General features: G+C 47.2%; 1 protein-coding gene across 1 annotated transcript; it reads left to right on the forward strand.

Annotated features, from left to right (window-relative positions):
• Nucleotides 1-2,361: 2,361 nt before the first annotated feature.
• On the forward strand, nt 2,362-4,011 carry LOC112875566 (gibberellin 20 oxidase 1-D-like). Its single transcript, XM_025939449.1, has one exon. The coding sequence runs from the start codon at nt 2,674-2,676 to the stop codon at nt 3,772-3,774; it is 1,101 nt and encodes a 366-aa protein (XP_025795234.1). The 5' UTR covers nt 2,362-2,673; the 3' UTR covers nt 3,775-4,011.
• The last annotated feature ends 10,369 nt before the right edge of the window (nt 4,012-14,380 follow it).

Here is a 14,380-nt window from a genome sequence, read left to right on the forward strand (position 1 = left end):
TAAACACAACCACTGCGATGCATGCATGCCTAAACAATGCGAGGCGTGCTTCGCGTGAAAGTGTAACAACAACCGTATATATTTTGGTCGGTAGAACAATCTTTGGATGAGCCCTGTAGCGCTCGGCTAGCGTATCATGCATGCTCATCATATCCGGCGCCCTAATTAAGCAAATATGCATGCCATGACCATGATACGTGTATATATATAAATCCTAGCTAGCTAGCAGCAGGTATATAAATAAATAAAGTAGAGCAATGACTAGCGTGCATGATATTGTCGTCTACGCTTGAGAACGAGGGATTGTTGTCGTCTTGGCATGCAGTTAATGCATTATTGTTAAGCTAGCTAGCTAGCTAGCTGGGTGTTCCTGCATGCCACCCATACGTACTGGCAAGCAAAGTAACATGCAATGCATGCATGCCACCATGGTCCAGTCCACCACTGACTTGTTGTTGGCTAGCTAGCTTCTCATCAAGAGAATCCGGGCAGCACTCCAACCACCAGTCATGTTCTGGACGTACGTACGTCTTCAATTCCTAATGTAATGTAATTCTACTTATTTGGCCGCTGTTTTTCTTATAACATATTTGTTACACAACAGAATTACAGTATGAAACTCAAATAAAAGGTGTTCTGTTTACCTGGGTAGGTATCCTGATTTTGGAACTGCTGCTGCCTGAAACGAACGAGCATCGCATCTTGAAGATGAGCCTAGATATGGATCTCGATAGATCGTATCGATCGGATCGAAGCTGCTGGGGCAATGCTGGCCTGGCAGCTAGCAGTCGCTAGGATCTTCTCCAATATAATACTGCATGCATGTCTTTTTCGCCAACTAACGCACAACCGGATGGCATGCCCCAAGCCTATTAGTTGTCGTATTTGTTGTTCTTGTTCCTGGCTAGCTAGCTGCCCACCCCCCACAACAACTAACCAAGTGCACGCATGCTCTCGTTCTAGTTCCAGCGCTGACTGGGCATAACAGTCCTAGCTAGCTAGGAGAGTGAAAACATGCACGCGCACGCAGCAGCAGAGAAGAAGAAGAAGAAGAAGACGTGATGTTTTGTGCTCATCTTGTGATTAAATTAATTATGTAATCACGTATGCACATGGATCCTGGCCAGCATGCATGCATGTTCAGTGATTAATATTCGTTCATGCAAGATGACAGCTGCAAGCACGTAGTGTAACTGTGTACTATGAAACATACCGTGCAAAATATCGCAAATCTAGCCGCGTGCCGTCTCTAAATAAAGCTCGTTCAAAATAATTAAAGAGATATTGGGATTCAAAATTGATTTAAAACATCCGAAGTTTAATTACATGGAAGAGATCAACATGCATGCAAGTTAAGTCATTTGATAGAAGTGCACACTGCCGTTGAATCAAAAAGCAGGACTTGTAGCTAGGTAGCTCATTCAGACTGCATCAATTCAATGGCACAGTGCGAAGCATCGGATCGAGATGGGGTAGGAAAGTTAGAGTTGGGATAATGTTGGTGTCTTATTAGGTGACCGAACATGCATGACACGATAGATCTGCTATATGGACGAAGTCTTGTGTAGGCCGGGCACAAAAGAATGAAAGACTAGTTAGTTGCATGCACCATCCAAACTCTTATCTCATCAATGTTGGTAACCTCTTCCTGTGGGGTACAGCTACATGTCCACCAGTTTTAGTTAGGTAAGCCGGCCGGCCTAGAGCAGACACCACAAATTTGCTCCCTCCAAAGCTGCCGGAGTTGTTGCTTTACTACTAGCTATATGTGCCCGGTCACGTCGCCTCAGGTAACCTGGCCGGCCGTATACTTAAGGTTAGGTTAGCTTAGGTTAGTCTCAATGTACGATGATGATTTTATCAAAACTAAAAACTCGGTAACCGAGTTGGGTGAATATTATGAGGATAGATGAAACTTTTTCTTTCCTTCTCTTTTCTCATAATGATCCTACCACATCAGCAAAAGACTCTTATAAAACTCCACTAAGACTAGCCTTACTCCTAGATGCAACTAATCTAATGATCCCTGCCTGTCCTCTACCTGTGGTTATCTCGATCACTTAGCTTGAAGAAATTAAAGAGTCATTCCATACTTGGTTTATTTCTTGATTGGACGGACATATAGGAGTTCTGAAAGTGTGTTTACAAGAATTGCTGCTTGTGATATTGGTGTAATTAAAATGGTCAACTTCAGTCCCTGCCACGAATCCAACTGTCTGAAAACGCATGCATAGAGGATGCATTGCATGGGCACATACGGGGTACTTGGAAACTGTCACCTTCGAACCAAAAGGAAAGAAAAAAAGAAGAAGAAGAAGAATTGCTATGTCCGAAATATTTCTTTCTTGTGTTGGTTAAGCGGGCAATTAAGCATCGCTCCCTTTCACTTTGGCATGCAGATGCAGTCTCTCTCTAGAAAAAAGGCCCGGCCAGACTCATCCCCTCCAAACCAACTAGTGGCCTGGTAGCAGCAGCATTGTGGAAGGGCAGGGCAGGGCAGGGCAGAGTTCCTCTTCCTCGGGTATAAAAAGGCAGGCAGGCAGCGAGCTGGGGCGAGAGAGAGAGAGACGACAGAGCAGAGCAGGAGGAGGAGAAGACGATTCTCGGAATCCCCAAACTGACTCCACTCCCCTTCCTCCTCCTACCTAAGCTAATCAAGAAGCAGCAGCTAGCATGGTTGAGGCTGCGCATCATCAGCAGCCGCCGGCTCTCGTCTTCGACGCCGCCCGCCTGAGCAGCCAGGCCGACATCCCGCAGCAGTTCCTCTGGCCGGCCGACGAGAGCCCCACCCCGGACGCCGCCGAGGAGCTGCCCGTGCCGCTCATCGACCTGTCCGGCGGCGCCGCCGACGCCGAGGTGGTCCGGCAGGTGGGCGAGGCCTGCGAGCTGCACGGCTTCTTCCAGGTGGTCAGCCACGGCATCGACCAGGCGCTGCTGGCGGAGGCCCACCGCTGCATGGACGCCTTCTTCACGCTGCCCCTGCACGAGAAGCAGCGCGCGCAGCGGCGCCAGGGCGAGAGCTGCGGCTACGCCAGCAGCTTCACGGGCCGCTTCGCCTCCAAGCTGCCCTGGAAGGAGACCCTGTCGTTCCGCTACCACTCGGCGGCGGCGGCGGCGGCGGACGGCGGCGTCGCCGACTACTTCGTGGAGAAGCTGGGCGAGGAGTACCGGCACCACGGCGAGGTGTACGGGCGCTACTGCTCGGAGATGAGCCGGCTGTCGCTGGAGATCATGGAGGTGCTGGGGGCGAGCCTCGGCGTGGGGCGCGCCCACTTCCGGCGATTCTTCGAGGGGAACGACTCCATCATGCGCCTCAACTACTACCCGCCCTGCCAGCGTCCCTACGAGACGCTCGGCACCGGCCCGCATTGCGACCCCACCTCGCTCACCATCCTCCACCAGGACGACGTCGGCGGCCTGCAGGTCTTCGCCGCCGGCCGCTGGCTCTCCATCCGCCCCCACGCCGGCGCCTTCGTCGTCAACATCGGAGACACCTTCATGGCGCTCTCCAACGGCCGCTACAGGAGCTGCCTCCACCGCGCCGTCGTCAACAGCCGCGTGCCGCGCCGCTCGCTGGCCTTCTTCCTCTGCCCGGAGATGGACAAGGTGGTGCGGCCGCCGGGGGAGCTGGTGGACGCCAACAGCCCGCGGGAGTACCCGGATTTCACGTGGCGGGCGCTGCTGGACTTCACCATGAGGCACTACAGGGCGGACATGAGGACGCTCGAGGCATTCTCAAACTGGATCCGCCATGGGCATGGCCACCACCTCTGATTGCTGCAGCATATCTGGATTCTGGATTTGCATTGCCATTGCTCTGCTCTGCTCTGTTGTCATCCTGCACTCTAGCTAGGATGTATGTCATCCATCGGAATTCAAGATGTAGGTTGAGTTATATATGTAGTAGAAGAAGAAGAAGGAAGACGATGAGAACGAGAGATTGGATCGTCCAGCCAAATTGAGATATATGAAATCAAATCAAGTTTGATTATAAATTCTTTCAATTATATATATATATATATTTATATATACACACACGTAAGAGCATCTCCACCAATAGCTCTCAAATCAGACCCTCTACTCCTCCGGTAAGTCATCCTTCTAGAGGGCTAGCTTTTTAACCTCAAAATCTAGAAGCGGTCTTTAAATCTTACCCTCTTCGGTGGGATCCATTTGTCGGTGGATAGGGAGGTCCTGGAGAGCTAGAAAGAGATTGGGTTGAGTAACAGATTTGAAAGCCTCTTACAATGAAAGCAAGCTTTAGTAGGTTATATAAGATGGAGTATGATTTTTTTATTCCACCCTTCAAATTTGAAGTGAGCCACCCTTCAAATTTAAAATAAAATTTTATTTAGAGAGGATATACGTATACTGGTGATAAAAAAGGTCGCTGCCTTTATTTGGCTGCGGATCGATCATATCACCTTTCTTTTGTCGTGTCGCGTCGTGTCGTGTCGTGCACTTTCCTTTCCTTTCCTTTGCTTTCCTTTCCTTTCATTTGGAACTAACCATAGTGGTAGCTAGTCCGTATTTCTATTTTGGCGTTTGCTCTGCTCTTGGCTTTTCCTTTGGGGCATCCATACCACCGTACCAGCAGCTGATTCAGTATGTATGTAGTAGGTAGGGCACGACACCAGCATGATACTTTTATATATATATATATATATGGCCCTTGGATACGTTATGTTGCTGCAGCATCACAGGTCTACTTACTCTCATCCACCTAGTATCGAAGTAGTAGCTTATATTAATTGCTGCCACTGGGATTACCAATATTAATTATATATTAAAACAGTCAAGAGAGAGAATCTCTCCGCTTGTTGCGTCTTCTTGGTAGGTTTGTTCTCTGGTTAGTTAACCATATATACTCTCTCATCGATCATCTCATAATCACATACATCTTGGACGTACCTTCCATTGACTCAGATATGCTCTACATTATAAGATACACATGTAGGAGTAGATACAAATGCGTGTAGAATGAATTTGTATATGTGTATGTATGTATGTGTGTGTGTATATGGTACATTCTTTTATTTTAGATAGAAGTGTGTGTGTGTATAAAAGACTTAAGGGAACAACAGAGAGAGACCAGTCGCCGCTAGAGGGGCCGGCCAGGAGGGACAGCAGGCAGGCAGGCACAACAGCAAATTAAAGGAATATAAAGATGATCATGTGGATGGATGTGCAAGTAGTATGTATGCATGTAAGGAGGATACATTGCATTGCATATCTGCATAGACGACGAGCAGTAGGCTAAGCATACATAAAAGCCATGCAGGGAACGAATTGAAAGGGACATGGGAATGGGCACAGGAAACCAGACGATCGAATTGAGGCAGCATCTCGTACGTTTCACTTTCATTGCCTGATGGTCATGGATGTGTATCTATCATCTTATCATCTATCTATCCGAAATGATAACAGATGCATGCATGCATGCATCATGTGGATCGGAGGCAATGAAAGAAGCATCAGGCCAAGGCAAGCAAGCTAAGGTGGAATGGAATTGGAGTTGGAATCAGTGGATGGCAGAAGAAGAAGGAGCTGAAGAAAGGTCTAAGGTGGCGGGCGTGGGAGGCAGCAAGCATCGCACACGCCAAATTCACTTGCTGCCCGGCCACCAGAATACCAGATGATGAGATGCCTGCCATTGTCTTGTGCGTGTCTGCTAGCTAGCTACCCATGCCACCTCGATCAGCTCATCTGATGAGGCGATCCAGCAGTACAGCCAAATAAATAATCCTCTCTTAACTTGTTTCGTCAGTAAGACAGGATCCATCGGTCGAGATGCATGCAGACAAAGCATGCAAGCATCTGTATGCTTGCATGCTCTCGCTCGTCGCTTACCGATCGATACCCACAGGCCACAGGGCCAACCCAAGGGCCAAGCAGGCCAGTAGGTAGAGGACAAATTAAAGGGAATTTTAAGCTGCATGCTTTCCCCCCAGGCGATCGAGGACCCTTCTTCTCGCCCCACTTTTCTTTTTTGCATGATATGATGATATTCTTTGATTTCCTGTATATCGATCGTGCGGGCTAGGACCACAGCTCGCTCAACTGCAAATTCTCTCTCTCACACACTTTTACACGTGTGAGCGAGCTACGTACTGCATGTATATATACATGCATGCACGTATGTTATTCCTTTTTGACAGCACTACTCTCCCAGAGAGATCGATCACCATCATCGATCTTTTTTTAGTTAAACAGCACCGCTTACCACGCATACACACTCACCTCTGCAAACTTATGTACGCAAACCCTACCTCTAAAAACATCATCGAAAACTTAGCAAATAAATTCTCGAGATTGACGAATACAGGCGTCCACTGAAAGCACAACGCCGTTAAATCCTGAAAAATTCTCTACCATAGGGAGTCGAACCCAGGACCTAAAATGCTATTAAGGTTTTTGTAACTACTAAGCTACATACCCCTTCGCATCACGTCATTGATCTAATATGAAGCATATGGAAATAGATTGCAGATCATAGATCATAGATTATAGAACGAAAGGATGTTTTATGTCGCCTAGAGGGGTGAATATATGGTTCTGAAAATTTTAAAAAAATTTGCAGCGAAACTAGTAAGTTTACGGAATCTCCGGAGATTCCGGAGAAATCTCCGCAACTTCCGAAGTTTCCACAGGAATCTTCGAAGTCTATGAAAATAGCAAAATCTTCACACACACTTATGAAAACCACAACCAAAAGTAGATCGACGAATTACCATACACCGGTGAGTTGTTTTTAAGGTATTTCACTAGATATTTGCAGCTCAATCCTTCTCGAGAGATAGATCGAGATAAATCTAGAAAGAAGCTAGCACAAGCAACAAGTAGTGAAACTAACAAATCAAGACAAGTGGCAAAAAGATTTATTACCGAAGATCGGATTCCTTCACGGGTTCCTACGTCTCCATTAGGTGCTTCCAAAGAAGCCGGGTCACTCTCAACTCTTTTCCCATTTCACTTCTTGATTTCTTTCCTTGCGGAGGCGAAATCGAAGTGTGGCAGAACCAACCTGAATTATACCGGCTCAAGTACGTGAGTCCATTCCTGAGGGCTCCAACGTGCTTCAAACGGTATAATCCCTTGGCCTGTCGGGTAACGTCCCGATAAACCACCGAATACAGGATCAATAAGGTTACCTCACACGAAAGTGAGTCCAGGAATACAGTCACCATCATATTTTACATCACAGAGGATTACGTTACAAGAGTTTCCAACATTAGTACGAAGTTTTCAAGTTTAGAGAAAACATTGCAAACTGTTATTGGCAGCGAAAAATAAATGCGACGATTTACAACACGTCGTCAAGACTGATGCCATGCTAAGCCCGGGCACGACATCACTCGGTATCATCAGTGTTGGCCGGGGACGGATCCCATTCCACGTACCAACCATCTGGAAGAGCACAGGGCCAAGACAGGGGAAGAGTAGGGTCTTCAAAGACATTACCTGAAAAACATATAACTAGCAAGGCTGAGTATACTAATACTCAGCAAGTCTTACCCAGGTTTGGGTATACTTTAGCCCATAACTAGACTCATGAAGGCATTGTAAAGGTTCTGGGTTTATTTTCAGCTGAAAAGCAACAAAGAGTATAACCTACTTTCAAGTTTTAGCTTTCAGATTCTAGCTTGATTAGCCATTCTAGTTAAGCACCTATACTAAACAAGCAAGATAGAGATTATCATCCATCAAGATTATTCCATCAATAATTACATTTTTTACTCGATGTGGCAAAAGGGATAAGCAATCTCAATCTTCGTGAGAGGCGGACGATTCTGAATCGAATTTAACCTTGCAAGGTAAACCTAACACACACGCTTGGAACACCAACAGGTCGTTCCGAAGCAACCGTTTCCCTCATATTCCGGGTTATGGATCAGGGCCACCACAAGCGACTGCAGGACCGTATGCACACCAATTGTGCAAGATATACATCTGTAGCGCGACTACAAAACCCGTATTCCTGTCTGCCATGCAGAACGTACTCCCACACGTCAGTGCGTGTAAACATAAAATAAAAGTCGAGTGGTGGAGACATGTCCATTTGCCGGGCCATTCGGGTACTAGGCTTACCGCTTACCATATTTCGTGGCATGTGGCTAGTACTTTCAAACGCTTAGCCCCCACTACCACACATTTCGACCTTAACCACTTCTTAACAAAATAGACAGGGTAAAACTTCCGGTCATGATACAGCACATGACCGTGTCCATCATCCTTATAGTGGTTGCAGAATTGTAAACAAGCAACTCCTATGTCGCGCGAGTGACAGGAAATCACCCGATTTTTACCGGTCCTATTTAGCAGAGCATCTATGCGATAAGGACTCGGGTACAATACATTGGATTCTTAAGATTTTATGCAACTAGGGTTTCACTCCAACTCCTAGACGTAATGCAAGATATATAGTAGAATAATGGAATTGTAATACATTGAATTACGGGGGTATGCATCGGGGCTTGCCTTTACTGGTGGAACTGGAGTCAAAGATGTTAGTATTGTTATCTTCCGAACTTTGATTCGGGGCTTCCGATAATCCTTTGGTGACGTTCACTTAGTCTTCAGGAATATCCTCTGCAGACTTCTGGGAGATCTCGTAGGTACCGTCTGCGGAAGTAGTCGTATCTACATGCAATGCAATATCACATTCAAAGTATGCATATGAAACTATCTCACTTTAAAATAAAGTTACAATCTAACACTCATTTAACATACTATTCACATAACAATCAAAAAGATCAGAAACTAACTTGGGTGGAGCTTTAGTTGGACAACTGATTAAGATTGACTATTTGTTAAAGACTACAGCAGAGTCGATTGGAAACAATCGGGGTTTAGTCGATAGAATTGGTAAAGAAGGAAGCTCTCTATATAGTTTTAGGAAATCTGTTGATTTCTGTTTGGAAGAGAAATCGGTAGGAGTAATCTCTGTATATGAGTAGAAAAGATTAGCCGATTTGGGTTCACCTGAGGTCAAATCGGCTGATATGGAGAGGAACGTTGAAGGTACAGTACTTCAAGGATAGAAAAAGGAAGGATCTTGCCGATTGGATTATCAGCATATTTTTGGTCTATCTAATTGATTGGTGTATTGGTCTTGGTCTTAACCGATGAGGATGCATCAAGTTTAGCCGATTGATGTGCTTTGGTCGTGCCTAATAGAGGCGTGTCTACTGTACTATCTTACTGATCTAGGGTCGTGTACTTTGGCCTGTGTAGCCGATTGATAGGTACATCGGTTTCCTAAGTGATCGATGAAAGCATCGATTATTTTAGCAGAGGGATGATTTCTAAAGCAGCTGTCTTAACTGAGATGTGCTTAAGTGTTATCCTAAGTAACTAGGTGTGGTTGTATCGGCTTGATTACATCAGCACAACAATGGAGTGACGTACAGTCGATGGGGTTATCTAAGTTAGACCTGTTACAAGAACTAGGTGTAACAAAACACTAAACTTGGTCTAGGCTGATGGAACCACAAGTGCGGAATTAGACTAAAGAAGATTTGGCTGATGGGTTTGTGCCGATGGGACATGTCCTACAGATGTGCGATTGATTGGAGTGTGGTTGTGGGTAGGTGACCGATAGGTAGATAGCCGATTGCTCAGCCGATAAATTGGCTGGTAGAAGTGTGTGGACAAGGATGTGAAAACTAAGGGTTGATCGGCCATATTTGACCGATATGGAAAACAACTAAAATTGGCTTGGATCGGTCGATAGCAAGAATCCTAAGATTGTGTGTGCATCTCCGATACATCGACTATGTGCAGCCGACGTAGGACAGAACAAAAGAATTGTATCGGCAGTAGCTGATATTAGAAAGATAACAACCGTATCAGCTAACCAATCGATGGTAGAAGCATATCAAAAGAATTGTATCGGCTGACAGCCGTTACACAGAAACATCATAGACTCAAAGTAAACGGATGCTTAGCGGCTGAGCTGATAGTCGATGCTGAAGCATAGCTGCAAAGATGTATTAGCTAAGCAGCAGATACACACGGACTAATAAGGATCCTTATATGAAAAGGATCTTAAGGAGACTGCAATAAAGACAAGAACAAAGTCTTGATGGTAGGGATATGAGCACTCGAGTGAAAGGATTAACTAAATATCACACATCTCTATTTGAGACATACATTCTATAATTTACCTTTCAGCTATAACACATGCACGTAACATAAGGTACAAATAAAGTATTCATTCCCTAATATTTAACCTAGACCACAAATTAAAGACTTTCAGCTCAAGATCACAACATAAAACTTGTAGATTTTGACCTAAGGACTCAAACAAAACTGATTTTGTATTTTTATGAACTTCTTACGAATTTCTATGGAATGTAGAAGTTCACTGATTTGAAATAAAGAAGGTTCTGAAAATTTTACAGAGAACACCCTAGAATTTTCTAAATCAAAGAAATTAAGTCCCTGGTCAGGGAAAACAGAGAATAGGAAGATAACGACGATGTTCCGGCAAAAGGGGTCGCCGGCATTAGGAAGATTCAGTGGATCATGGCAAACCTTGGGGTAGCATTGGTTGTGGAGAAGAACAGGCGAAAAGTGAATTCCCACGGTGAAAAGGATCGGCGGTGAGAAGTACTCGATGGTGGCAAGGTTCTGTGGATGACGAAGAAGCTTGCCAAGGGATTTGTAGTGGGTGGAGGATAACCGGAGAGGTATTCCTCACGGTGATCCGTGGCGACGATAGTCGGCTTTGCCACGGCGATGATGTTCCGGCATACAGGGATCGAAGAAGCTCGATAAGAGGGTTAACGAGCTTTCTCGAGGTGTTGTGGTCTTGCTCAGACGATCGGCGAGGAATAGGAGCTGCTGGATGTCGTGGACCATGGGACAAGACGATGGAGCCGGATTGGTTCGCTATGCCAACTCCTCTGCGAACCTCAGGGTTTTCCTGCTCACGGGCTAAGCCTCCACTGCTCACGCACGTGTGCTGCTGAAACACGGTCGGCACACCCGCGTAGCCTCCTGCAGAATCGCCGCGCCCGGTCGCATCTCCTGCGCGCTGTTCCCGTTCTGCTCTCACATCACTGGCTCTTAACCTGCTCGCGCGTGGCCTGTTGCCTTGCACGCGCACTCGCCTGCGGAATCGAGTCGAGCCGGCCACTGGCAAAACACTTCCGCTCACACTTGCGAACGTGCCGGTTCAATTCCGCTCGGACCTCCGGATCCTGTAACCCCGCCGCCCTCTCCATCTGCTGTGACGCCATCAGGACCAGTTTACCACCGCCGCCGGTCATGCGCTGCGCGTCGAACCCGCGCCGCGTTGCTCCTGCCCCGACCTCCGCATGGACAAAGGGAGCTCACCGTGCCTGGCTGCACCGTGGCTCCTTCGAGCTCGTCGCATCCGGTCGCCGCGTTCGCTTCGCCGCTTCTCCTTCCGGCTCGCTGCCCCTCGTGCATCTCACGAGCGAGCGAGCTCGCGTCCTCCCTTCCCGGCCACCACCCGTCCTCTGCATCTCGCGTGCGCCGCTTGCCTCCTCCCTTCCAATCCGTCGGCCTTCGTCGTGCGTGCTCCATTTCTGGCGGCGCCCCTGACTGGCGGCCGCCCCTTCCCGTGCCCGCCCGCGTCGGCGCCGGCCTGAAGATCGGGTTCCCGTCTCTGGACAGCAGCCGCCAGTGCCACTGCGGGCGTCGCCTTGCCTTGTTTCGCGCGTCACTGCGGGCGTCGCCGGGCGTCGTTGGCCCTTGCGTCAAGCGACACGGGTGCTGGCCCTGACGTGCGCCGCCGCCAGCCACTCGCTCGGGCACGCGTGCCTGCTCCAGCGCCCAGCGCTGCGCCGCACCCACCCTAGCGTGCTTGCGCCGCGCTCTGCTCTGCGCCGCCGCCGCGCTCTGCTCCTGGGCCCACTCGCAGCCGCCCGCCGTGCGCCCCGGCGCCAACGCCTGCCGCGCGCCTGCGCCAAGTCGAGCCGCAGCCAGCGCCGCCAGCACTGCCCGCTCCCGCACGCGCCGCCACGTCGCCTGGATCCGGACCGCCTGCTGCCGCCGCCCGGGGCAGGAGCGCCCCGTCCAGCCGCCGCCTGGAGCCCGAGCCGTGCCAAGGGAGGGGGCAGGGGAAGACCCCCAGGAAGAGTGCCGCCCGTGGAAGAAGAAAGAAACCGGATAAGGAAGAACAGAGAGAGGAAAAACAGAGGAGGAAGGGAAATAGAATTTCCCAAGGACTTATGCGCAAATTTAAAAAATTACAGGGACCTTTCTGTAAAGCATAAATTTCACATTAATCTAAAACCCTAATGAAGAAATGCCCAAAACGAAAGTTGGAGAGTTTTTCAAACTCTACAACATTAATTTAGGGCTCAAGTTCAAAAACTCAAAACTTAGATCTTTACACATGAAATTTTGAACAAAGGTTGGATTTGAATTATTTTTATCCTAAAGAGTGTAACTTCATAAAATTTAGGATCTAAATGCAAGCATTTATGACACGTCATGATGACGGGATAGACACGTCATAATGATTGGATTGACATGTCATGATGACTTGCACCTTTTACACTTTAGTCCTGAGTAACTTTGAAAGTTACTTTTGTAATTCAATTACTTGCATAAAAGGACTTGTACTTTTATAAAATTACATAAATACCCTTATTTCCACAACTTTACCCAAAATTTTTACACACTTCAACACATACATTTCAAATGAAACTTTTGGACAAATATATAATTTTTACAGGGGATAAAGTAAGAAAAAGTATGTTTGCAAAACCACCCTTCATTTATTTTGAAGTTACCCCTTATCCAAATACATTTTGCAAAAATAACCCTAGGTTTTTCTGTAATTACAAAAATACCCCTTTTACTTTTCAAAAGCTTTACATAAACACACACGAGCTTTACACTAACAAGCACATACTTCACACTAACAAAATATATGTCTAGCTTACAAGTACATGAACTGTCACACGAAGCCTTCACAAACTTTCTGCGGCACACCACAAGCTTGGGTGCTCACTGGGCGACACCTAGCCGTCTGGAAGGCTTGACCTCCAAGAGTAACAAACGCCGTGAAGATTTCTCGCTATGAACTCGGATGCTTAAGAATGAATTTGCTCACTTTAAATCAATCTTCCTTCCCAATCTCTCTCTCAACCCCAACTCACCTCTTTTCTCGAATTCTTGCAAATCTAGAGAGGGGAGAGCTTTTTAGAGATGTAGATATGTACTTTTCGTGTGAGGATCTAGCAACAACAAATGGGAGGGGGTGAGGGCTATAAATAGTCATCCAAAAACTAGTTGTTGGGCTGTTAAATTCTGGAATCTCTGGAAACCCTATAAAACTAGAGGGTAAGCTTCTACGGTTATCAGTGTATATAAAAAAGTTAATATTGTGGAAACTTAAAGTACGATTTGAGTTATATAAGATACTATATATAGTCATAGTCATGAGATACTTATAATAATTTTTAGGACTATTAGATGACCTCAAATGAAAACATTATCATGTACAAAGTTTTAGGTCTCGTCAACCTCTATAATTTAAGTTTGACTTCATCCGAGATCATATGAAAAAGTTATAATTTCTTTTGCGTGGGACCATCCGTAGATACGGGTCATGTCATCACCTACCTCTAAATACCATGACCCGTTCCTATATAAATTGATTTGTACGCTGTCACCCGTTCCAATTTACAGGGACGTTCTTATGGGCGGGTGATGGGGTCATCCACCCTTAAAAGGGTGGTTGTTCTTAGAGGCGGGTGACGCCATCATCCAGCTCTAAAAATATATTTTTAGGAATGGATCGGATGCTAAAGTAGTACCGCTTCTCTTTTTAAAAAGTGGGCTACTTTGGGTAGTTCTGGATCCGATGGCGATGGGCAATTAATTGGCGAACGAAGCAGCAGCAGCTACATAGCTGATAGATGCTGATCTGAGCACGTACGCATGCAGGAACAAGCAAGCATTATATTGTCGTAGACAGACACGGCTTGTCCGGGCGGGGTCGCGTTCGTGTGTGTGTGTCGTTCGATCCGGACAGCAGGCAGCTAGCTAGCTAGTAGCGCACCGCCGGCCGCCACCACTGGATGACGATCAGGCTGCTGCTGGCTAGGTGCGTGTCGTGCGGCGCCTTGGATGGGATGGATGGAGGCTAGCTAAGGTCGTAGCTGCTGCATGCTGCCCAAGACAAACAAGCAAGCAATGGATCGGACAAACAGGCAGCGGTGCGCGCGTCACATGCATAAGAGTTCGTCCCGGCCTCCGCTCCCTCTCTGATCTGTCCCAGACCATGGCATGCAATGCAGGCGCGCACGAGGCCCCCTGCTTGTCGCCTTCCTTGGAGTTGGAGATGATGTAACGTATCCCGGCCGCCAGCCAGCCATACCGCGAGCCCATTCCGCTCGGC

The sequence above is a fragment of the Panicum hallii genome, chromosome 9, assembly GCF_002211085.1.
Source record: "Panicum hallii strain FIL2 chromosome 9, PHallii_v3.1, whole genome shotgun sequence".
Classification (NCBI taxonomy): Eukaryota; Viridiplantae; Streptophyta; class Magnoliopsida; order Poales; family Poaceae; genus Panicum; species Panicum hallii.

Bases quoted from the DNA above. Each gene is read 5' to 3' on its own strand.
- LOC112875566 (XM_025939449.1), top strand. From the start codon at position 2,674: ATGGTTGAGGCTGCGCATCATCAGCAGCCGCCGGCTCTCGTCTTCGAC.